Source organism: Amphiprion ocellaris, chromosome 3 (genome assembly GCF_022539595.1).
Source record: "Amphiprion ocellaris isolate individual 3 ecotype Okinawa chromosome 3, ASM2253959v1, whole genome shotgun sequence".
NCBI classification, from domain to species: Eukaryota; Metazoa; Chordata; class Actinopteri; family Pomacentridae; genus Amphiprion; species Amphiprion ocellaris.
In genome coordinates, this window is record NC_072768.1 from 21,950,359 (window position 1) to 21,976,983 (window position 26,625).

The 26,625-nt window shown below is 40.5% G+C and overlaps 2 protein-coding genes across 3 annotated transcripts; one reads left to right on the plus strand and one right to left on the minus strand.

The window, feature by feature from the left end:
• Nucleotides 1–9,244: 9,244 nt before the first annotated feature.
• On the plus strand, nucleotides 9,245–14,659 carry rlbp1b (retinaldehyde binding protein 1b). The gene is made up of 8 exons (XM_023272630.3): nucleotides 9,245–9,357; nucleotides 10,097–10,140; nucleotides 11,576–11,704; nucleotides 12,430–12,634; nucleotides 12,912–13,090; nucleotides 13,186–13,344; nucleotides 13,618–13,728; nucleotides 14,132–14,659. The coding sequence occupies exons 2-8, from the start codon at nucleotides 10,129–10,131 to the stop codon at nucleotides 14,258–14,260; spliced, it is 924 nt and encodes a 307-aa protein (XP_023128398.1). The 5' UTR covers nucleotides 9,245–9,357; nucleotides 10,097–10,128; the 3' UTR covers nucleotides 14,261–14,659.
• A 730-nt stretch (nucleotides 14,660–15,389) lies between these two features.
• On the minus strand, nucleotides 15,390–26,521 carry abhd2b (abhydrolase domain containing 2, acylglycerol lipase b). 2 transcript variants are annotated; one of them, XM_055009397.1, is made up of 11 exons: nucleotides 26,364–26,521; nucleotides 25,991–26,041; nucleotides 25,048–25,278; nucleotides 23,788–23,963; nucleotides 23,255–23,422; nucleotides 22,794–22,977; nucleotides 22,472–22,564; nucleotides 21,657–21,758; nucleotides 21,482–21,551; nucleotides 21,064–21,148; nucleotides 15,390–17,234 (listed from the first exon to the last, which is right to left on the minus strand). In XM_055009397.1, the coding sequence occupies exons 3-11, from the start codon at nucleotides 25,257–25,259 to the stop codon at nucleotides 17,008–17,010; spliced, it is 1,317 nt and encodes a 438-aa protein (XP_054865372.1). In that variant the 5' UTR covers nucleotides 25,260–25,278; nucleotides 25,991–26,041; nucleotides 26,364–26,521; the 3' UTR covers nucleotides 15,390–17,007. The 2 variants fall into 2 exon arrangements, with proteins under 2 accessions (XP_054865372.1, XP_023128396.2); XM_023272628.3 differs by having other exon boundaries at nucleotides 25,048–25,281; nucleotides 26,364–26,520.
• Nucleotides 26,522–26,625: the final 104 nt, after the last annotated feature.

Sequence of the window (26,625 nt, forward strand, 5' to 3'; positions counted from 1 at the left end):
CTGAGAAAAACGGTCGAGTCGAGACTCGAGTTAAAAAAACACTCGAAAATGTCAAAAAATAGATGATAAATGCGCAAAAAAAAGAAGAATTAGTATCTGAGCAAGTAGCTCAGGGGATAAGAAGAGTGACTACCAAGTGGAAGGTCGCAGGTTCAAGACCCACCACCGGCCTTTTTCTTTGTTTGTCTTCGTCAGAATTTTGATAAAATTTAAGAAGGGTCTGGTCTTGAACCAGCGACCTGCAGCTCTACAGGCAAATCCTTAACTCACTGAGCTACAGATCAGATAAAAAGAAATAAATTCGTCGTCCCTTTGGCATCGTAGTTCGTGAAGTGACCACATGGGCGTAGCCAAGGCGGAGTCTGGGTGGAGTCAGGGCGGAGAGTAGGCGGGGAGGTGGATGGCGGCCTACCCCCTCTACTCCCCCACCTCCCACCACACCTTCCCCCGCCCGACGAGTTCTTCGAGTCTCCACGAGTTCTTCGAGTCTCCATGGGTTTTCCCGAGTTTCTGGAGTTTCCACGAGGTCGGAGGCAGAACAAGCTGTCATGAAGAGGTGTTGAAGTCGGCCAGGATGGAGTGACTTTTTACAGCGACTAGAAGGAAGACGACTAGAAGAGCAGGTCTTTAACCACCATCCATAAAATCCATGCAGTCGCTCCAGAGAAATGAAGGGAGGTCAACTTTTATCAACCTCCATCCAGATGTTCAACTTGATATCTTTACTTTGATATTTTTAGCACCACAAACCTTTAGTATCACACTTTATTATCATTTATTAGGACTTTAATGGAATCCACCAGCAGATTTACTTTTTGTTGACAAACTTTATTCTTGTCATCGTGGGACTGCAGTATTTAAAACTGTTCCTTCTATTTGACCTCATGTTTATTAGTTTTAGTGGAGAAAGTTATTTTAGTTGTCGATTAGTCTCTTAAAAACCAAATAATAAATTGGATTAGTCAACAGGTTTAAATTTCTTACTTTGTCATATTTTAAATATGACAAAAAATATAAAAATAAAGTGTCTTGAGACAATTTGACCTGTATTTGGCGTTATATAAATAAAATTGAATTCAAATTGTATGTATCTTGTAATGTTGGAGTAATTCAGCCATATATGTTGGAAAACACATTTTCTTTGATCATTAATCTGTTGATTGTTTTCTCCAGTACTTCATTTCTTGTTTTGGTTTATAAAATGTCAAACCCAAATATATTCAGTTTACTGTCATAAAAACCAAAAAGATTTACATTCATGATGCAGGAATCAGGCAGTTTTTCACTTTTTATCTTAGTTTAGTCAGAAAGATAGTTGATAATGTGTGAATTGTTGCAGCTTGTGAGCCGAAGAAGGTTTTAATCTTTGGGGCCGAGTGTCAGAAAACATTTAGAAACCAACATCAACAAAACACTCAACAAAGATTTGAACATCATTGAAGGGAAATCCAACTTTTGCATGACAATGTCTAATTAAAGGACATTTATTTCCAACGTAAATGTGTGATATTCATCCTCTGGAGCTTTCTCTTCACATCGTCTTCCACCTGGACTGGTTTGGTCGGGAGCATGTGCAACAAACATTTGAAAAACTACACTTTAACATCAATGAATGACACTGAAGTTTAATCTCTACATAAATGAGACTGAGTCTGGATGTGCTGCTCTGTCATTAACTCCTAAGTTTAGGGAAAGTTCAAACAAAAGAGTTCAGATAAGACTTGAGAATGAGCTTATTTTGAACAAACATCTCAGACTTTCTGAGCTTCAGCACCTCTAGCAAGATATTTTAACAACAAGCAACTCAAGAGATCCAGAAGTTGGAGAGAGTTAGCTTTAGCTGAGCCAAAGAACATGTGGATGCTAACCTAGCAAACATTTCAGACTTTTCTCTATGTATTCTGAGAAATAATTTCGTATTTAATGACAGAGCTACACATCTTAACTCAGTCTCATTAAAACAGACTCTAATTCAGTGTCATCCATCCATATTAAAGTGCAGTTACCCAAAATGTTTGTTGCATGAGCTCCAACAAAACCTGTCCAGGTAGAAGGCCACTTTGACAAACAGGAAGTGGACGATTCCAAGCAGATTTATGGAAGGGGGAACCGGACTGTACTAAGTGTGGTCAAGTATAGAGGGGTGTTTTGTGGGTTTTTAAGGCTGATAATGATTATTAGTGAGACATTTGGAGTAGATATTCATTTGCAGTAAATGAAAGTATTTAAAATCTTGGAGTTAAACTTAGAAGAACACAAACTCTAGCAGAAAACTTTGTTGATACGTTTTTGTTTTGTTTACAGATGTTAAGTTAAAGGAGTTTTATTTGTGACGTATAACCAATCAAATCACTCCAGAAGACAGAGCGACCACAGGTAGATAAAGGTTCAGAGCCAAAGTAGCACCATTTTTAAATTTATTTATTACCGTAAATCAGTAAAAAATAAAATACTGATAATCAGTAAATCAGTCAGGCCACAATTACTACAATTCTACAATGTATGTCTCTTTCCTTTGACTTGTTATTTGTACAATATACGATGTATATTATGGTGTTTTTTCATACCAAAGGCTATACTATGATGTTTTCTAAGAGACATACTCTGGTTGTTCTGGCCCTGGGCTGCTGCACTCCTCCTCTGTTGTTTTCTGGATTATACTCAACTGCATGCCTTCGTCCACCCGGCCTCCGTTGACTCGTCCTGCCTGCCGTCTCTGGAGCTGAAGCTGGATTGGAACAGACCAAAGTACAGTCCAATCACGATGCCAGCTGCCTCTCAAAAGGCTCCTTCATCTGGCAGGTGGTGGAACTTCTTCTGAGGGGAAGCTGAGCTGGCCCAGCAGAACTTTGGAGATGTGTTCCAGTGGTTGGTGGATGTGTGGGGAGATAGAGAGGGACCTTTGAATTGTTCAGAAAGGAAAACGGGGAACCCATTGGTAGTTTTAGTTTAGGGTGCTACCGCGGTGTGTTTTTGGGTTTTAAGAGGTGAACAGGAAGAGTTTTTTTTCGTATTGATTATCTTTTACTTTGTTCCTGGTTGGAATGCCCATCAATGTCAACATGAAGTTCACTTTTAGTTCTGTTTATTTATTTTTATTTACTAACACCCATTTGTTTTTAAACCCCTCACATGTTGTGTTGTTGTAAACTTCCTCTTTCAAATAAATTCTCGTCTAACCCTCTGGAAACCAGCATTTGGACTGTTTTTGTGTTGCTCCTCACCTACTGACAGCTGTGGACTAAAGGCTATACTGTGACGTTTTTAGAGCGACATGCTATACTATGATGTTTGTTGGGCGACACGCTATACTATAGGCTTTTTTAATTGACATATCACTGTGACTTTTTTTTTGTTTTAGTTTTTTTAGCAACATATAAGAATTCGAAGAGTTTTAAAAGTTACTACACTTTTACTTGTGCAATGAAATTATTATTCTATGGCATTTTTAGATGACATATTATACTCTGATGTTTTCTTGAATTACATACTATTTTGACAATATACTGCACTATGACATTTTTTGAACCACATATCATACATGACAATTTTAGGCAACATCCTATCATTTTGCGCTTTTTGAACCACATAATAATCTACGTTTTTTTTTCTTGCCAACATGCTGTACTATGAACTACAGGCCATACTATGTTATTCTTGAGTAAAGCATACTATACTTTGACATTTTCTGAACTACATTCTATACTATGGCATTATACACAGAGTGCTTTGGTTACATGTTGATTTATAATCTAGATTTTTTTCTGTTTTGTTTTTTGACGGGATTACCACAGACCTGACCGTGAACACCGTCGACACCCACCTCAGGGAGACGCTGCCTAAGATCTCAAGGCTGCTTGGTCGTGGTCTTTCTGGCACGTACTCTTCCAAGATGAGCCGGGAAGTTTAACACTGATGGAATGACACCAGGTCTAAGCCGACAAACTTCCAATTCTTCCTCAACCCATAGTCTCTGGGAAACCTACATGGAGTAAGAAAAGTAGACAGAGAAGTAATTAAGTCTGTACACAACATATTAAAAAGAAATCATGCTAATAAATTAAGTACAAAGAACCGAATTCACCAATATACTGGAGACCAGAGCTATTTAATTTGATAAGTATAACCTTGTTTAGTAACATTTCAATTATTTGAGAGCAGTCCTAAAGAACTGCCTGTAATCCCAATCATCACCTATGAAAAGTCATTCCAAGTTTCCTTGTCTCAATCGTACGACGTAGTGTGTAATTGTATGCAGCACAGTGAGCCGGCATACTTGTTTCCGTTTTCACGCCGTCTACATCAACGGAATGCACTGAAACTTTGCCCCCACTAGCTTAGCCTCGCCGTAGCGCAGCTCAAAGGGGCGTGTCCTATCTACTCATTCATATCTATGAGAACAAGGGTGGCTGCACATAAGGACGCAGGACGTTGATTAGCTGCGTAAATACCATTATATACAGTCTATGGTAAATACGTATGTGAATCGCATCATTGGCTGCAGCAGCCAGTCACTGGTCACTCACTGACTCACATTGAAAAATAGCACAGAATGAATTGTTACGTCTTTATTTTATTTACAATTTAGGTTGGATTTTTTTTTTTGTGCACAGCGCAGATTTTCTGTCCGCGGAGACCATGTCAGCAGTGCGCAATTGCACACGCGCGCAGCTTAGAGGGAACAGTGCATCAGTTGTGTTGTACAGAAGTCAGGTTAGTAAACAGTTGACAGCCCTATTTGACAACTGTTAGAGTCCATATTATGAAAAGAACCAATCAGCTAAGTAAAGAAAAAGACAGCCCATCATTACTTTAAGAAACGAAGGTCAGTCAGTCCGGAAAAATTGCAAAAACTTTGAATGTATCCCCCCTAAGTGCAGTCCAATGGCAGTGATTTCCAACCCCAGATGTTACGTCAGCAGTAGGAAGTGGATATGAGGAACAGAAATTATATTTAATAAAAGAATTGAACAGGTGTGAGCAGAACAGCCAACAGTTAACTAAAAGTAATGTTTAAGCAGTAGAAATACAGAGCCGAATGGAATGGATAAATAATTTACTAGGTACGAAACAATTTTTAAAAAGTGACTAAATGGTTGAAGTAGCCACCTAAAAGTATGGCTGACAGAAAAAGTTGTAAACTAATACTATAGGTAAACAGCTGAAACTGCTAAAATTGGTAGAAGTTGTGAGCTAAAATTGGGACTAAACAGTTGGAAATTATTGCTTGTGCGTAGGGAAAACATTGTAGTCAAGTTGAAAGTGTAGAACAGGAATTAACAGGAAACAGCTGAACGTAATGGAAAGATGTTCAAATACATAGCTCCAACTAAAGAATAAATAACTCCAACCAAACTGCCCAAAATGCTGACAGTTGGATAAAATATTATCGTTTTTATACAATTTATATAATTGAGTGTTTAATAAGATACAATTCAAAGACGGAAAATGAACCCATTTTAACCAAACAGGTTAGTTCTTGAGTCCATCTAACAGATTTGTGGGGGGAAATCGGATAAAAAAAAACATTGGAAGTCACTGTCATATGGAAAAGACAGAAGTACCACAGATACTACCTTCATCTTTCCTCCACTGACAGTCCTCGAAGTCTGGGTTTATCACAAAATTTCACAAAAAGTTGAACAGTTGCCCTGTTGCAGCATTTATAATAAAGATGAAACACCAAATTCAGTCCAGTGGCTCTTAGTTAATTTATTTTCATGCACACCTCAACCTAACCCTAACCTCACTCCGCTGTGATTAGACATGCAGACTGAGTGCTCGGGTCTGATGTGATAAAGGGCTGATCACATTATATAAAGCTTCACTCTGCACAAACACAAACACAAATGCACGTCCTCCACAACACAGCTGTCAAGGTGACTGTCACGTGCACGGTGTTATTATGTTCTGAGTGCTCAGATACAATGCGTATGTGAGAACTAATCTGATCACAGGGAATTGCCAGTAGTTTAGTTTAGGGTCCGTGTTTACTGATATAAGTGCACCTAAGTCTAAATCCAAATCCTTGTGCTGGTGGAGGTGGTGTGCTTTTAAGTGAGAGCGCATGAAAGTGACGTTTGTTTCGGACCCTGTTGATCTGCACGGACCTCCATCTTTACAATTCTTGTGATGTTTGACATATCCAAAGCAATGGGCCTACTTGGTGACCGGCTGTGTTTTTTGCTGTTTTCCCACTTTTCCTTGCCTTCTGATAGTCTTTCAGTTAGTAATGAGATTTACTGTTGCAAAAATGAGCGCATATACACTATGCACCAAGTCTGGTGACAGCAAAAGACCAAAATATGTGGCACAAATTAACACTAATGGTAAACTGAAAAAGTTCATGTAGTTTATTCTATGCTTCCTAAAATACAGTGTTAATGGGGTATGTTTTAATTCCTGTCATTGCAAAGGCATAATTTCCCAACAACATGAACATATATTGGCAGATTTGCTAGAAATTTACTGAATTCTGTGATGTATTCAATGTTTCTACTAATCAAATTCTGGGATTTTGTCATATACACTGATCAGTCATAACATTATGACCACCTCCCTAATATTGTGTGTTGGTCCCCCTTTTGCTGCCAAAACAGCCCTGACCCTTCAAGGCATGGACTCCACTAGACCCTTGAAGGTGTGCTGTGGTATCTGACACCAAGATGTCAGCAGCAGATCCTTTAAGTCCTGTGAGTTCCAAGGTGGGGCCTGCATGGATCAGACTCGTTTCTCCAGCACATCCCACAGATGTTCGATTGGATTGACATCTGGGGGATTTGGAGGCCAAGGCAACGTCTCAAGCTGGTTGTTGTGCTCCTCACACCATTCCTGAACCATTTTTGCTTTGTGGCACGGCACATTATCGCGCTGAAAGAGGCCACAGCCATCAGGGAATACCATTTCTATGAAAGGGTGTACATCGTCTGCAACAATGCTGAGGTAGGTGGTACATGACAAAGTAACTTCCACATGGATGGCAGGACCCAAGGTTTCCCAGCAGCATTACCCAAAGTATCACACTGCCTCCACTAGCTTGCCTTCTTCCCATAGTGCAACCTGGTGCCATATGTTCACCAGGTAAGCGACGCACCCGGCCATCCACATGATGTAAAAGAAAATGTGATTCATCAGACCTTCTTCCATTGCTCTGTGGTCCAGTTCGGATGCTCATGTGCCCATTGTTGGTGCTTTCAGTGGTGCACAGGGGTCAGCATGAGCATCCTGACTGGTTTGTGGATCTGCAGCCTCATACGCAACAAAATGCGATGCTCTGTGTATTCTGACACCCTTCTATCAGAACCAGCATTAATTTATTCAGCAATCTGAGCAACAGTAGCTTGTCTGTTGGACCGGACTGCATGGGCCAGCCTTCGCTCCCCACGTGCATCAATGAGCCTTGGTCGCCCATGACCTTGTCGCTGGTTCACTACTGTTCCTTCCTTGGACCACTTTTGATGGATACTGACCACTGCAGACCAGAAACACCCCACAAGAGCTGTAGTTTTGGAGATGCTCTGACCGAGTCATCTAGTCATCACAATTTGGTCGTTGTCAAATCTTTACGCTTGCCCATTTTTCCTGCTTCTAACACATAAACTTTGAGGACAAAATGTTCACTTGCTGCCTAATTAATCCAACCCACTAACAGGTGCCATGATGAAGAGATAATCAGTGTTATTCACTTCACCTGTCAGTGGTCATAATGTTTCGCCTGATTGGTATATAAAGATAGGCACTTTTTCCACATATACACAGCCAGTCAGAAGTTTGGACACACCTTCTCATTTAATGATTTTTCTTTATTTTCATGACTATTTACATTTACATTTACACATTACCAACAGTCTTGAAGGAGTTCCCAGAGATGCAGAGAACTTGTTGGCCCTTTTGCCTTCACTCTGGAGTCCATCTCATCCCAAAACATCTCGACTGAGTTTAGGTCAGGTGACTGTGGAGGCCAGGTCATCTGACGCAGCACTCCATCACTCTCCTTCTTGGTCAAATCTCCCTTACGCAGCCTGGAGGTGTGTTTGGGGTCATTGTCCTGTTGAAAAATAAATGATCGTCCAACTAAACGCAAACTGGATGGCACGTCGCTACAGTATGCTGTGGTAGCCATGCTGGTTTAGTGTTCCTTCAGTTTTGGATAAATCCCCAACAGTGTCACCAGCAAAGCACCCCCACACCATCACACCTCCTCCTCCATGCTTCACGGTGGGAACCATGCATGTAGAGACCATCCGTTTACCTTTTCTGTGTCACACAAAGACACAGCGGGTGGAACCAAATATCTCAAACTTGGACTCATCAGACCAAAGCACAGATTTCCACTGGTCTAATGTCCATTCCTTGTGTTTCTTGGCCCAAACTAATCTCTTCAGCTTGTTGCTTTTTCTTAGTAGTGGTTTCTCAGCAGTGATTTAACCAAAAAGGCCTGATTGGCACAGTCTCCACTGAACAGTTGGTGTAGAGATGTGTCTACGACTAGAACTCTGTGTGGCGTTTATCTGAGCTCTAATCTGAGGTGCTGTTAACTTGCGATTTCTGAGGCTGGTGACTTGGATGAACTCATCCTCAGCAGCAGAGGTGACTCTTGGTCTTTTTGTCCTGGGGCAGTCCTTGTGAGCCAGTTTTGTCATAGCACTTGATGGTTTTTGCGACTGCACTTGGGGATACATTCAAAGTTTATGCAATTTGCCAGACTGACTGATTTTTTTGTTTACTACATAATTCCATATGTGTTTATTCATAGTTTTGATGCCTTCAGTGAGAATCTACAATGTAAATAGTCATGAAAATAAAGAAAAGCCATTAAATGAGAAGGTGGTCCAAACTTTTGACTGGTAATGTACGTTTTCTGAGGAAATAGGCAAACCTGGCCTCCCATTCACAAATATGCCTCTGAACATGTGAAACAGACCATTTGAACAGAGGCTCTACCCCTCCTCTCACCTGAGCATGTTCATGTTGCACAAATCAAACCAGGACTCAGCACAGTCACAAAGGCCACTTTTCACTCCATTCAAGTCTCCCTGGTATGCAATAAAATCCCTCCACCCCCTTAAACCGCCTCTTACTTAAAGTGTGTACTCCACATTACATCATCCAAAATGCTCTCTCAGCCTGCCTTTCAACACCGGAGAGCCGCCACCATTGGCCCAAAACTGCCACCATGGATGCCCCCCTTCTTCACACCCACTGCCACTTTTATGCTGATTGAAAAGAAAAAAGAAATCTGTTGGGTGTAATCTGCTGTGACGCCACTAATCCCAACACTACAAATCAGAGGTCCCGTCCAGCCTGCGCCACACAGACCCCTGCGACTCCCCGCCAGCTACTTCACATCTGCCTCAGGTAGGACTCAGCCTCCTCTGCTGATGATGCTGCTGATGGTGTCCAGCTCTTAGACTCTTGCTGTAGTTGTTGGGTATCAGTTTTGACAAGGGACACTGAACTTGTTTTATGTAGTAGCAAAATAATATGGATGTTTTACTGTTTTTTGTTTGAAATATCTCTCTAGTATTTTGACGTATTTAAGCTACATATAGTTGCAAGTAAAATGCAAACTTGTTCAGTATTTAAATCATGAGACTGAAACTGACAGGTTTGAGATATTTCCACCGAGACCAACAGTCCTAAAAATTAAAGTGTCGACTAAGTAACAAGAGGCATGTTACGAACAAGATTTCTGTCAATCGGATGGCAGTGCTTTTCTGTAGTTTTTTCTAAGAAAAGAGTCTTACTGCATGTCCATGTATATGCTTATACATTCGTTCTAATTGGGTATAAATACTTTCTTTATGAACACTTGTGTAAAGTTTATCAGCACAAAAATCTCCAGTTTAGTTCTTGACAGTCAATGTGAGCCTGTTGATTATAAAACCAAAAGACCTCATATCTCCCGATAGATCACTTAGTAATGGGTAGGCGCTAAATATAGCATAATCAAGGTACTCTGTGAGAGCAGAGATGATGGGATGAAGGGGGATTTATGTGGAATACGATGTGTCTGATTTATTTATTTAATTTTTTAATGAAAACGAAAACAAAAACTTGGAATGATGTGGATCACAGAGTCTTGTTTTTCTTCCAGACAGTACAACGCTGATTTAAAGAGCAGAAGACATGGCTGTGGTCGTGAGTACTTCCACTTTTACTTCTACTTTACTTCCACATATTTTAAGAGAACAGCATTGACAGTTCTCTTCAAATTTTGTTAAGAGAACCGTCAATGCTGATGTTTTACACACATCTCTTCAGACTGAGCTCTAACAGGAGGGTTGAAGATGAAAAGAAATCTCATTAAATAATAGCATTCACCAGGACAAACATCTATTCATCTTCCTGTAACATGATTTCAGCTGCGGCTCAACATTTCACAAGACCAAAGCCCATTGTTATGGATTCCATCAGCAGCTACAGTAGCCTTAGCTGCTAATCTCTGATCCCCACTTCAGGTTTACTAGTAGTCCTTACCATGTATTCACAGGCTTTAAGAGTCATGTGAGGGAGATTAACCAAACACTGAGGCCTATTGATTATAGTCTTGCAACATTAGTGGACAAGCATCCTGTCTCACGTTAATTAGACATGTTTTAAAGCTCACATAGCACAGCCAAGTCTTGTGAGAGAATTATATTGACATGGCGGAGCCTTTAGTTTTGATCTGATGCATTGCACAGCTGAAGTGTTTCTCTGAGGACAAAATAAATGCAGGTATTTCTGTGCTTATAGGGAAATTATTAGGGTGTTTCTGCTGTGACATCATTGATTACCTTTTATCACCACAGACAGTTTGACTTGGGAAGGCAAAGACAAACCTAATATCATTAAAAATGAATGTGTCTCATTATGACGTGCCACTAAGCCACTGCCAGTGAGTGAGCATTCACAATATGAAGGTCATGGAACTGGCACACTTTAGTGGAAAGCCTCCATTATTAATGATATTAATTATACCAGTTCTTCTCCTGCTATGGTAAAATGAGATAAAGGGTGTACTGGGGTGTGCTAACCTCAGTTACATAGTTACCATTATTATGGGTCATAATGAATAGGGCTATAAGCCAGGGCTTATTCTACTTTACAGCACTGGCCTAAGCTGAAAACCTTCACCACTTACCTACACAGCTTTAGTGCTAATTTACCAAAGCATCAACCATCTAGTGCCCAAAAATTCCAAGTCACTGTTATTTAGATCCTACAATATTATTTATTGTATAAACTGATCAAAGTAGTTTAAATATTATGGTTAAGGCCCTACAATATTATGTATTATATGTATTTACCAAACAAGTTTAGCTATTAGGGTAGGGATCCTACAATAAAATGTTACTGCTACATCGTCAGAGAAAAAGAATGGACTGGAGCCCCTAGAAGCTCTTCTTCTTCTTAGTGGTTCTGATGAGTTTTAATGAGCTAACATCTGACTTTTATTACCATAAACAGGATTGCAGCGATAATAATCACAGAGTACTTGTTCTTGGTCTAAAGTACTTCAGAAATATACCCCACGTTTCAGTTTTTGCCATCCATCACGACCAAGTTGTTTGACTCTCTTGTCTCTCTTCAGAGTGGAACTTACCGTATGGTGTCGGAGGAGGAACAAGCTCTCAGGGCCAAGCTGGAACGTCTCACCGTCAAGGACCACGGGCCAGTGTTTGGACCCTGCGCCAGCGTGCCAGACCACACCAGGCAGAAGGTATCCAGGCCTGTTCTCACACTGCAAAAACAACAACAAAAAAATCAAACCAAGCCTCTGTGGGCATAACAGTTAGTTGTGCTATCAAGTTGCAGATCAGGACATAAAACAGCTGAACAAGCAAATGAAGGTTCCCTGTACATGGAGGCCAGAAAACATTTGCTGAGTTCAGTTTCCAATTACGTTTTTTATGTTTTTACAGTGAGAGTGAAGATTTAAGAAACTGTGTTTTAATCACTGGAATCCACTTGTTAGTCAGATCATGCATCAATGTAGGGTTATTTAAGGTAGACATGATGTATCACAGTCTGAATAGAGAAAATAAGGTAAAATTAATATATCTAAAGTGTCAATTGCACTTTCTCAATAAAATGCAATAAAATGAGTATTGTATCAGTATCATTACTGTAACACAAGTTTCCCTTAACTAGAACCTTAGCTATTGAATAAGAAGTTCAGGGGCTAACTTTGGTGTTGTACCTAAACAGTGAGCCTAGCCAGCCTGCCCCCATTTGTCTGCTAAACAGAACAAAAAGCTTGGTCAGCTGTTAAATTGTCGAACAAGGAGGTTATATTCATTTGACATATACATTTGAATTGACAGCTCCATTGTTTTTTACTGATCATATCAATAAAAACAAACATTTAATCTCTTTTGTAATTAAACAGTGTAAAATGTGTACCCTCCAAATACAACTAACTGTCTGGTCTGGCTCCCTCTACAGGCCAAGGATGAGCTGAATGAGACAGACGAGAAGCGGGTGTCTGCAGTGAAGGAGCTGCGAGGAATGATTAAGGAGAAGGCAGATGGAGGCGATGATCTGGCCAAAGGGGTGCAGGACACCTTTGGGGACAAACCAGACAGTTTGCTGGTTCGCTTCATCCGGGCCAGGAAGTACGACGTTCCCAGAGCCTACGACCTGATGAAGGGTACGTCAGAATAAGCAGTTGAACAAAGAGAGTAATACACACAGAAACAGATTGTGATGATAGTATAAAAACTTCCACTGCCTGTAGAACCCTCCTTGAATTCATTAATGCTCCACTGAAAGTATCTTTAAAAGGTTCTTAAATCCTTCAGTGTGGTGCCTGAGAGATGATGGGCTGACAGAACAGTTAAACCAGAGGACAGACACCAATTCCTTCTAGAGGTTTTCAAGACAGAAATCCAACAGCCCTCAAATTATCCTCCTGTGCTTCTATCTAGGCTACGTGCGTTTCAGGAAAGATTACCCCGAGCTGTTTGAGAATCTGACCCCAGAGGCTGTACGCAGCACCATCGAGGCCGGTTACCCCGGCATCCTGCAGAGCAGAGACAAATACGGCCGCGTGGTTCTGCTCTTCAACATTGAGAACTGGGACTATGAGGAGATCACCTTCGATGAGGTGCAGTAAGCCCTCATCCCCAATGAGCAGAAAATACATTAAGCACATAAGGAAGGTTTAATGCAACTAAGATAATATTGTGTCTTTGTATTCAGATCCTGCGTGCCTACTGTGTGATCCTTGAGAAGCTGCTGGAGAACGAAGAGACTCAGATCAACGGGTTCTGCATCATTGAAAATTTCAAGGGCTTCACCATGCAGCAGGCATCAGGAATCAAACCCACTGAGCTCAAGAAGATGGTGGACATGCTGCAGGTTGGAAAATGATTCTTAACATTGAACTGTTCCAGAAGAGATGCTCAAAGCTCAAAAGTTTGGTGTGGAACATGTCCAGTACCTGTTAACCCTTTGATGCATAGTGTGGGTACCCATTTTCCATTGTATTTGGGTCACTTTTGACCCATGTTGTGCATCAAAGGGTTAAGAACATCTGTAATATTTTATGTTAGTATTTTAGCATTCCTCTCATTCCTGCAGGACTTCTTGAGGTTATATCACCAAAGCACATTGTTCTTTTTGTCCCACCAGGACTCCTTCCCTGCCCGTTTCAAAGCTGTGCACTTCATCCACCAGCCCTGGTACTTCACCACCACGTACAATGTGGTCAAACCACTCATGAAGAGCAAGCTGCTAGAGAGAGTGAGTCTACTGATTTATCAAATTAATGACACAGTTAGAGTGACTGTAGTCTAGTTTCAGATCTTCAATGGGAATAAACAGGAATGCAGGGAGTTCTACTGCCAACAGCTGAATGTGCTTTTGAATAACTGCTAATGTTTATTTAATGCTGGTGTTTTCTGATCAGCAAAGCTAATTGTGCTTTTAAATCAGACTCTTATAATACCCCAAATGCCTCATAAAAAACTGATTTATTGATGTTTTTAAGCAATGACAGTATTAGCTTTTTTCTCTGTGTGTCAGTGAGTTTGTAGAATCTCCTCACCTCAGGGTGTTGTATACAGCCAATAAATTAAATCATTACTCATTTCAGATAGTTGGGTGCTGAAAAAAGTGTATCTAAAAGCTTCTATTCTTGCTTTAGGTGTTTGTCCATGGAGACGAGCTGGAGAACTATTACAAGGAGTTTGATGCTGATATACTACCTTCTGAGTTTGACGGAAAAGGTGCCAAGTACGATGGCAAGGCCACAGCAGCCAAGCTGTTTGACTAAACGTCATCCATCTCTTTGTCAATGAGGCTGAGAGCCATTATATATTCCAAACCCTATAGACTGTGGAGAATCAAAGCCCAATGTAGCTGTGTGGTTGTAGGGACAACATTTATGAATGAAAGTCATGATAGAACAACCAAACAGGAACAAGACAGTCTGACTTTCAATCATCGTGTCACTCTACAGTAGTATCTTTTCTGTATTAGCCACTTGGTTGACATTGTTTCACCTCAAAGTTCCTCATTTCTAGCACTGATGACCTTTAAAGGACTGGACACAAATCTCACATTTTGTTGGAATAAGCAATTCATCACAGTGAACATTTAAGTGCCTTTATCTTATTTTTGTTTGGCGCGATCAAAGAAGCTCTGAAATTAAAGATTTGAGTGATTTACATTATTTTTGTGGCTGTTCTTTTTTCACTGATTCATAAACATGAGCTGTCAGAGCTTCTTTAGGAGTCACCAACAAGGAAGAGTTTTCCAAACAGTCCTGGTCCACCCCCACATTACTGTAACAAACAACACAGATGACTGGATGTTCACGGTGGTGGATTGGCTAGCTTAAACAGATCCTCATATTAGCAAGTGGATTTTCATGCTAAACTGAATCCTATGGCTGTCCCTGAAGTAAGTATTTAATCTAAAAAAGCATGATTAGAAAGATAGTGAGTGCTTTTGTAAAGTATAGACAACTTGTAATTAAACGAAGTGAAAAAAACTACAGCATGATTCTTGGATCACAGAGATGCTTTAAAGTCTTTTAAATGTCATTCCAGTGAAGAAATAATGCTGAAATGTTGTAATATCACTCAGCTTTGAGCAACAGATTTTCTGTCTCTCACCTCTGTTGAATTGTGCTTTGTTTGAAGTTACTAAAGTTCACCCACACGGCTCGTTTTAACACTGGCAGGCCCCAGCTTGACATTCCAACAAGTGCCTCTCTCTCGTGTTTTTGTTTTTTTTAGATTGTTCTTCAATATGAATATTATGAAGTTTCACCCACTGTGCTACCTGGTGCACCAATAAGAATGTCAATTAATGTACAATAAACTGTATATAAGTAAAAGCCGTAGTAATTGTATTCATCTAGAAAGTTACAAAAGGAATAGCTCAAAAATCTTCATACATTAATGTTTGTGGAAAAGATTTATTAAGGATTTATTCAGTCTAAGCTATGCACTGCACCAGAACAAAACACATTTATGGTTAGATTATAAAAGTTACACCCATATGCTGATGCATGTTATAGTACCATAAATTACAATACAGACAGTAAGGTGCAGGCAAAACAATCACGACATATTGCACATTGAGACAAAGCAGTAGTGGTGCTGCTTGGTGTACTCTATTTATAAAGGGCAGAGAGAGAAGTTGTATTAGAATTGATGATTTAAATGTCAATTAATAAGACATCAAAATAGTGCCGACTTTCAGCTATAAGGACTGAGTAGAGTCCACTGCATTTTCATAGTACAGTGTCATGACACACCACGGAGCTTTACTGCTCTTTTCAATGTATTTAGTTTTATGTGTATCTCGTAGCCAGCAAGAAGCAGCTCAAAGCAAACCCCCAAAATGTACAAACTGATATCCATTCAAACTAATTTTCTGTTTGACACCTCTACTGTGGTGAAACCAAAGTCAAAACACAGGGCTTTTTGTGCAAATGATCGAGGAGAGAGTCTGAAAAGAAGTTCAAAACTGCATTTCTCATTTTTCAAACTCTCTATTTGTTCTCTAATTTCTAATAAAGTGTCTCTAAACACAGTTCAACCCAGTTTGATCAGTCATTTGTTACATTTTCTGAGTACCCCTGGATTGTAGACGTGACATCTTCTGCAGCAATATCCCATGTAAACAGCAGCATTTAGTACATTAAAACACCCCGACTCCTCTCAGGCATCTAGGCATCATAACACTAACTACTAAAATTATTTGCATGTTTCAAGGCACTGTGGAGCAGTTTATGGAATGGTACAAGCTGAACTAGAGCAGCACAGTGTTAAAGCTGGTTTGTAAAAAATCTCTGTATTTCACTTGAATATTACAGAGATGACTCAGTCTCTTTCATATATAATTCTAAACCTCTATTAAAAAAAACCTGGTGCTCCACTGCACAGAATGGAAATGCCAAGTGAAAAACTGAAGTGTGTCAGAACGAGTAAAATAATGCCTCATGTTCTTACCAGATTTTTCCTGCAAAAAGCAGTGACATTCTCTTTGTATGTTCATGCTAAAGCAATTAAAATGTTATAACAGCATCAGGAAACAACTGCTGTAAATCATAAATCAGACTATACTACTACCTGTCAGAGTATCAGAAACCCAAATCTGCTACTGATACTCATATTCATATTAAAGCACTTAAATCTTAAACAGATAATCTCTTCAACAGAGGTCAAAGGTCACACTCATACTACGCGACCTATTACCCTGCTGCTCAAACTAAAGGAGCATTTTAAACTGTTGCGTAAAGTCAGCATGGCATAAATTACTATTATACCAGAGGTTCAATGAGAACAAAAGAGGAAGCAACAATTCAGCATGGGGTCACATTACACTCACAAATAATATTAACTCAGTAACTTTTACTTTTCAGATTGGTTTACTCACTTCCATTCAGCCTGCTGTTTTAATCCGTCTACATTTGCCAGAATCACTGAACAGCAAGGACATTCATGCTGCAGTAGAGGAGATACAGTGGACTGAGCATGTGCCTGTGTGTCTTGAGCGACCATGTATGTGTTACCCGCTGAGTGTTTCCCTTTTGCTCTGCAGGCAGGAGTTCATGTGCTGGCGGCTGCTCCTCTGGCAGACTAACCGCTTCTTTTCCCAGTGGCAGACGGCGTCGCTGTATTCGATTATGACCTTGTCCATCCAGGTGAGGGGCTGAGGGAAAAGCACGGCCCCCTCAAAGAAACCCATGTGTCCTCCGTGCTGTGTCAGGGCAAATACCACATTGGGCATCTTCTCTAAAGAGGAAGACAGTTAGAAATAAAGGCAGGTGAAGTTTGAGTTGACCAATTAGATCTGTAAACCTGAAGATTAACAATTAATTTTGCCTCAGTGCATGGCACCTAATAGAAACACGGGCTCCAATATTATCCAAAAAATAAGGACAGGTCTCTTCTGACTCATTTAAACATTTTATATCTTAAAGTGATTATTTAAACCTGCAAAAAACAGCTTAACTGGTCACTTGGGGACTGCAGAAACAAGCAGTGGGACACATGCCAGCATATTACAACTTTAAAAAGATGATCAGGTGAATAGTTGCCTATTTGCACGTGTGCTTTGTGATATGGCACATTAGCATTCATTCAGTTTCTTCTGAGTTGTGCTTGCCTCTACCTGCCTCTAAATCTGAGGAAAACATGTCGTTCTTTAGCTGCTACATTCTCCACTGTAGTCACCAGCTAACTGTGTAGTGTAGGTGTTTTAATGAGATTTTAGAGCTTTTTCACTGAAAACAGATGCCTGCTGATGAATAGGAAGGACTAAACCAAAACAGCAGCGACTGTAGAGATGAGTGGAAGTGAGTCAGAGGATAATTATCTGTGGATTTGTTACTACAAGTGACCCCTTTCATGTTGCACACTGTCATTTAATCTACTGTTATTCAAAAATATTCATTGTGGCCTCTTCAAATTTGCAGTATGTGAGATTTTGAGCATATAGCATTAAAGCAGCAGAGCACAACTATCTGTTATGTAAAGATAAAGCGGAATAAAGGTGTCCTCAGCAGAGACTGAAGTGACACTGTGTGCATGTGTTGGAATCTGAGCTTCTCTGTTCAATGTTTTAGTAGCCAGTGCAGCTACGTATGCATCTTAGTGCACGTGAGTCCTTCCCTTTGAAACTGCTGACCATCCTACGTTTATGAACAGACAGAGAGTGACCTGTGACACCACAGTGAAAAACTGAAAGTGCAGCCCGAGCCTTCAACTGGTGCCTTAAAATCCAAAGATTAAAAAAACAAAATATTTTTTATTTATCTCATTTGTGTACACTAGTGTCATTCCAGCTAAGTGTGAGAGTCTCCACCGCTCTTTTGCTGCTGTCTTCTGATTCTTTGTGTCGCTGTGTGTGCACCACTCTGGTCCATTTGTGTCTGTTTCATCATGTGTGCGGAGGAGACACAGGTTAAGTAAAGATAACACTAAACAAGTTGACAATAACTTAAGGCCATTCAATGCATTTTATGCTAGCATTGGCTAATGGTTGTGACTGGATTATTTTTTGTTGTCTCTCAATTACACAACCTTCCTGGTTCTAAATGAAACTCAAGTGTTGGGATAAGGTGTGCTAATGCATAATTTGTTTTGGCCTGACATGATGATGCTACAAAGACATCCCTCTGAATGTTGCATACAACACCTTTAAAGCTGCATCTGGGAATATACCACAACACACTCAGGGAAACACAACCCTGACACAATGAACAGGCTTATCAAATTACCAAACAACTGCATGTGTCCATGCAGCAGACACACAGCATCCTAATAGTGTCACATTCCACGTTAGCTGACAAATCAAGTCTAGTATATACTCCTAGTAGGTCTAGTTGTGCTCCACAAACCTATTTGTTCGGGCTGCCTACACTTCTATATCAGAGAAACTGGGAAGAGCACTGAGACTCAACCATATCCATCCATCCATCCATCCATTATCTATACACCGCTTAATCCTCACTAGGGTCGCGGGGGGGGCTGGAGCCTATCCCAGCTGACTCGGGCGAAGGCAGGGGACACCCTAGACAGATCGCCAGTCTGTCGCAGGGCCACATACAAAGACAAACAAGCACTCTCACATTCACACCTACGGGCAATTTAGAGTAATCAATTGACCTCAGCATATTTTTGGACTGTGGGAGGAAGCCGGAGTACCCAGAGAGAACCCACGCATGCACAGGGAGAACTTGCAAACTCCATGCAGAAAGATCCCGGGAAAGCCGGGACGCGAACCAGGGACCTTCTTGCTGCAAGGCGAAAGTGCTAACCACTACACCACTGTGCAGCCCCCCTCAACCATATCATCTATGAAAATAGTAAAATAAATCTAAGAAAGCCAAAGCAATAAGCAAAACCCTGTGCAGAGTTTCAGACTGAGTGCTAATCCTCAATCAGTTGAGCAAGATAACAATTTTATATTCCACAGTTATTCCTTTTGGTGTCATTTACTTCATTGAGAATAAACTAGTAGTGGCAATTAATGAATTTTTGTTGACCCCATATTCTATAACACCTAACAGTGGCCCCAGTGGTTTTCACAACACAACAGACTGTAGAGCAGAAACATACTGACCATAGCTGCTGATGTTCTTTCATTTTTCAAAACTGCAATGCTTATACTTCTTAAAGTTGCTAACCTTTGGCAGTTTATTGTCCTATTTTCATTTTCTGCATAAGCATCTCCAGCTGTTTCATAATTAAAGATGTCCTGATAATTAAGCTACGCTGCTTTGAAAGAGGAGGTACCATTAAAATGGATCAGTGATCGACTGTGAGGTCAACGGCAAAGACATTTTGTTTCTGCACAGAAATACACCAGCATCCTTTCCCTTCTGCTAGTCTACACCACCAACGGTCTCTTTCCAACATAACACATTTTGTGTCTCTACCTCACGTGTTGTGTACAACACTGATTCTTGTCACTAGATCTCAAAAATGTACTCCCATGAAAGCAAATCTTCAAGAACTAAGAACACTTCTGGCAATACATTTTTTGTCTACTAGGTTTTGAATAGGTTGCAGGGAGACAAGACAGAAAACTGTAACTACCCAATTCAGTTGAGAAAAAAAACATATTTAAACTGCAAATCAGAAATTATTAATCGGAAAGCCTTCAATCTAAACCTATAATTACAGCTGATTCGCACTGAGTAAAGCAGGAAAAAAAAATCAAAATAAAACTGTAACTCTAAGTGGTTCCTGGAAGTAGGAGGCGAGTTCACTTGTCAACATCTATGTCATTACATACACTGATTTACACACATTGGGGCCATTGCATGTGAACTACTGAGGCAGGACAGGGCAGCAGGCTGTGACCACACACACACACACACACACACACACACACACACACACACAGACACAGACACAGACACAGACACAGACACAGACACAGACACAGACACAGACACAGACACAGACACAGACACAGACACAGACACAGACACAGACACAGACACACACAGACACAGACACAGACACAGACACAGACACACACACACACACACACACACACACACACACACACACACACACACACACACACACACACACACACACACACACACACACACACACACACACACACACACAGCTCTATATATATAATCCAGCAGCCCAGGCAGATCACATGGCCCTGAAAAATTCAACAAGACTGTCTGGGCTGGGTGGTGTTAAGCAGATAGTTGCGACAAGACTTTATCAACACTTAAACCTGTGTCTCCAGTGTTCAGCTTCAGAGGAGGGATAACAGGTTAATTCACTGCACACTATTCTGAGTTAGTACCATAGAGAGGACAGTGTTTTATTGTTCTAGTCATTGTTCTCTAGGAAACATGCAAAATATGGATTAAAAAAACAAAAACATGACGTGTTATAATCTCTTAACTGTTCTGAAAGGTGCACATGACACATCTGAAAATATCTATGCAAAGCTGTGCACTCTACATCATCACCTGTGCAATATATAACAGCTGATTATGCCATTCAGTAGTATCCTCAATATTGGTAATGAACTAAAAGAGGCTTCCAGTGATTGTAATGATAATGGATCTTGGTAAGAACCACAAACCTGCAAGTGTGCGTGGAACAGCCAGTAGCGACTGATGAACCAGTGGGTCATCTGAGGAGTTTACCAGGAGGAGGGGTACAGTGACCTGGAGACAAAAACAGCTAGCTTATTTCTAAAATACTGTAGAGATCTGGTTGTACACTGCAACGCTGTTAGGAGTAGCTTCTGTAGTAAGAGCAGAAGTGTTGATTCACACAATAAGTTGTGCAGGTTTGCTGTCTAAGCACTTCAGACTGGGTCACCAACAGAAGTCGCAGCAGTAGCGGCAGTTATAGCAGCAGTCATATAGTAGTAGTAATAGTAAGACGGCATTCCATTGGTAGTGTGAGCAATAAAAATCAAAATATAAGTAGTAGCTAGAGCAGTAGTATTGGAGGTAATTTTGGTAAATAGTGTTTTACAGATACTCATCACTGACTTTGTGGATGTAGTGCACACAGCTCTCCTTCTCATAGTACTCCCTCAAAGAGTTGTAACCGTGGAATTTTCTGCAGGGAAAATCATGTGGTAATGTCAGTGACAGCGATAAGAGATGTAGATTTTGGAGTAGCCTGCTGCAGCCCATTCAAATTCATACTCCGAGAATACTTTACCTCATAATGCTGTCATCAATTTGCATCAGGGAAGTAGCTGCAGACAGTCTGTTCAGATCTGCATCACTAATGTTACTGGAGCTCATGCCCAACAAACTGTCCCTGTTGAACACAACAACATTTAGACAAATCAGGGCACAAGGCTTAATCTTTGTTTGGTTGGTAAGCCATCCCATCCCTCATATTCTTTCAGACTTTCTATAAAAGAAGCAGAAAAAACGTGGATGGAACTAAGACATTTGGACTAATTTTTCAGAATTAGTCTTACATATATGGATGATTTCATGTCCCTCATAGGCATAGACAATTGAGAAAATGTTGCATCCTATGGATTTTAGTATTTCACAAAAAAAAAAAAAACTCAGTGTATGTTGATCCTCTGAACTCCAAGCAACATCTAGGCATTTTTTGTTAATCCTGCCAGGTCAACTTATAATGACATGAATCATTTTAAAAAAGAGTTGAATTTGAAACATTTCACATGAAAACATTTCATTTTTTGGTAAATAGAAGCATGTAGAATGAAGTGATTTTGATTAACCGTCATGACTTTAAGCATAAATTTGGTTAGGTTTTCTGACAAAATGGCCCATCACAGATGTCATTTTAGCAATTTTTTGAAGATAAAACCAACTGGTGGGTTTCAGGGTTCAGATGGTTAAAGAAAACAAGATCCCAGCATGTTATTGTCTGAACTGAAAAGCAGAACAAAGCAATGCTGCAACTTATGTTTCATAAATGGCAGTGTCATAAACTTGAAGGGAATTACACATTTACAACTCTTCATCTTGACTGTAGAAAATGTTTTTCTCTACCTGTGTGACAGGATGATCTTCTTCATGTTGTCTGCCAACACAAAGTTGTAGAGCCTCCGACACTGGTCCCACTGAAGGAATGTTTCCTGGGCCCTAAACACACACAGTCACATAAATGCATTCACACACAGAACTACACTACAGGAGGAAAATCACCCAACAACATTTAAAATACTGCAGGCTTGAAAAAGTGGTCAGTTTCTATGTTAACATAGAATACAATAACAATAATGCTGCTTTTGAGATTATGCTCAAATTAAAATACCTCTCCTCTATCAAATCCACTTGTAATACTGTTCCTTTGTTTGTCTGGTCTACGAACCTTAGGGCGCTGTAACCTTGGCAGACGCTGATACAACACAGCACTCGTTCCTGGTTTAATCGGTTTTCACCCAGGAACTTGCAGACGACGTTTCCTCCCAGACTGAAGCCCACAACCACCAGCAGCGTCTGGGGATGAGCACGTTTGACGTAGCCCACCATGGCCGCAAACTCCCAGGTACACCCTGAATATAACAGGGACAGTTTTACTAATGTAGAGCAGTGATAATTAATAGTAGGACAAAATAAACAGATAATATTGTGTTATTCATTTTTGATTCACCAAATGTTTCAAACTTCACATGTCACATTAAATACCAAAAGTGCTGCTTGGCTATCTGATGTTTCTTTACAAACACTTGGTTCTTGTGTCATCCGTTTTATGAAGCATTACTAAAAATCTACAAAATCAGACACTGTTATTTCTGAGTCATTGACTGCAATGTGATATTCCCTCTTTACCGTAGGTAAACATTCGTGGCGAGGTGAGCTCCATGTTAGGCAGGGCTCCCAGGTGGTTGAGTACGGCACAGCGGTAGCCCTGCCGTTGGGAGTAATCCACAAAGGTCCGAATATAGTTTTTCTCGCTATGGTTACCGATCCCAGGGCAGATTACCATGGTAATGTCATCTGACATATATAAACAGACACAGAAGAGGGAACATATAAAGTGGAGTCATGAGTAGGCGTAAAAGTGGATGTCATGTGCGTGTGTTTGTTTGTGTGCTGATTTAATTGGCTGCTGAAATGCATGACATCTTCGCTCGAGGGACTTCATTAGAGCTCTTCCTGCTTGTGCATACTGTAGTATGAGCTGCTTACTTGAGGCTGTTGTACGAATAATCCATACGAGCACATAAAACTCAGGAGAAAAGGCATGCAAATAAAAACAACAATGAGTAAGTCTTAGAAGTAAAATAGCAGCTCTGTTGTTGTGTGTTTAAAGCCAGCGGCCTTGGCATGTTAATAGAGACAGCATAGTATTTGTATCTGACCTCCAGCGCTGTGGTCTCCAAGAGCTTCGAATAGGTCAAAGGTCGCTGTGGCCCCGTCCTGCATTGGGAGGAACTTGCGAACCCCACAGGGTGTAGGAGTGTTGACACGTCCCATCTTGCCATACAGGACCGTCTGGAGATGACCGCTCTTCCCCCACAGCAAGGGAGGAATGTATCTGAAGAGAAGGACAAGCTCTATATTATAAAACTGAGCTGTAACCTCTACCCTGAAGATGTTCAAAAGAGTCTTAGCAAAGATTATCAACCCACAAACAGGCATACGTGCCACTCTAACCTCAGGCCGCGGCAGACAAAACTACAGGCACACTCAGTCGTTCAACGGACCAGCCACCTGCGATAGTATTAAGCTCTGAGCTACAGAAGCTCCCCTATTTGTAGCTGATATTTTCAACAAACTGCATAACGCCCGAGCCACATCCAATTCGCATATAGATGTAAGTGTGTCAGAAACGAGTTGATCTTCAGGCAAAAATATTTAGCATAATTTTAAGTTCGAAGCACATATGTGTAAATAAACGTGCTGCTCATCTATATTGAAAAATAAGCAGTAGCAATGTATTTGCCAGAGGGAACTGGCAGTTGTCATTAACTTTTCATTATCTTCATTAAACATACTGCAGACTGTAGATAAATAAAATGTCCACAAACACTCCCACTCTGTACACAGAATGTGTTCAGAGTAGAAACCTGCAAGTGTGGAATTAGAAAGCTTGCCACACTTGAAGCTAGTGACTTACATTACATTAACTGCTGTTACCATAACATACCTGATTGTCTCAATACACAGTCAGCAACTGTGTTGCACTGTGGGCAATGTAAGCACCAGGTTGTGCCCAGGAAGGACAATTTCTAGAATATCTCTTCTGTTAAACTGAAAGTGACTTTTGTGACACGACAACACTGGTGAAACAGGAACAAGGAGGTACATTCACCAAGAAAAATGTCATATGTTTTTGAATCATCACAATCCAGACAACATTCAACAGTTGTCAACATCTGAGAGACAAATTCAAGTTGAATGCACAATCATCCCTCAAATAATCGGTTAGTGGCTGCAAGATAAAAATCTTCTTGTATGTTTAGAACAAACTAGATAATAAGACAGCAGGCTTTGTGCTTACACCATAAATATGTGGCACCTAAGAAAATTATTGGTTTAAAATCAAATTCAAGTCATTAATGTTGCAGTCCAAGCTGCATCACATATCTTTAAAACTAGACAGTATTAAAATTTCTCACTCTTTGGTCAGCATTGGGCAGGATTTGAGCAGGTAGTGGCTGAGCGGCGTGTCCTGGTAGATGATCTCTGGTGGTGCAGTAGGACTCTTCAGGTTCAGACAGCGGACAATGATGTAGAGGATGGTGGCCACTGCTGCCAGCTTCATGCCATCAAACATGGCCGGCAGCTCTGTGCCAAAGGTGTGCATGTCACCGTCGTTGAGGGTGGTCATTGTAAATATATGAGAAGACCTGCTGTGTGCACAGAGAGTAAGGATAGCTACATAAGCAAAGAGTCTATAGGAGGCAGAATTATTATAATAAATATCTAATTTTTAGACTGAAACGAGCCAATAACAAACATAAATGCATTTTTCAGCCTGCTGATACTTCATCCTTTAATGACACAAACACTTGCTATCGATCCTTTTGTTGTAATAGAAGTTTCTGCCAAAGAAAAAGCAGAAAATCATCTGTAAAACTGTATCCATCTCTGGCTGTTAAGTTATCGCTAATTGAAAGGGTGCTATAATTTATTATGCAATCAAAACAATGGAGGGAATGAGCTCTACTCATTGTCTTTACATTCAGTCTTAAAGTAATTTTGCTGCTATGAGTCAGGAGCAACTGCCCACTGAATTCATAAATAAGTACGGCAAGCACTGAACTCTATTCTTGCATTACTGTTATTATTAAACCAATGGCATCAGTTAAATTACCAACATAGATTTTTCACCATCTAACGTCCCTAGCATGTGTACTGCACTTACTCTTAGCGTTTAGCTGCTCACCCAGAAAAAAATACCACAATAGATTAGTGTGAATCTCACAATGGGCTCTTAGAACAAAATATCAAATAGTTCAAATTACTGATCCTGTTCATGTCCAACTAACAGTGGAAAAACATCCTCTGGAAAGTTTACTGAAAGTACTAATCCTTGTTCATTCAGCAGTGTTGACTCACCTCCTGTCTTGAGTTTGAAGAAAGTACAGTGGGTGTGATGCTCAGTCAGAGCTGGAAACACAGTTAAAAGTTAGGGCAACTTTTAACATCTTACTGCATTAGGTGAAAAATATAGACTAACAAAAGTCTACGCTAACATGAAAACATCTGGCAAAACTAGAAGTGGACAGAAAAGAACAAACTGTCGACTCTCCTTCAGTTAGCTTAAATTAGCCTCAACAAGTGAGTCAGTTTCTTCTTCCCTTTTGTTCAGTCACTCAGGTACAACTGTTTCGGCAGAAGTCCGAAGACTCAACAAAAGAACAGAGCCTGGACTTTACAAAAAGTAAATAACGTGTTTTTTGAAGTATACAGAGGACATTTGCGCTCTTACCATGGTGTTTCTTGGACTCTAGCCGGGTTCTGGTTGGTTCCGCCCGGAGTTGAGCGCCGTGTCTGAACACCGTCTGTTTACAGCAGAGAGGCTGACTGACCGGCACGAACTCACGGTGCGTTCAAGCGCTGCCACAGAGCTCCGAGTTGTCTCAATTGTTATTACGGCCAACAATAAAACACATGACACTTTGCTCATCCTTCGTATGACTTGGGACGTGTACTTTTCACACACATATCAAATGAGTTATATGAAGTTACAT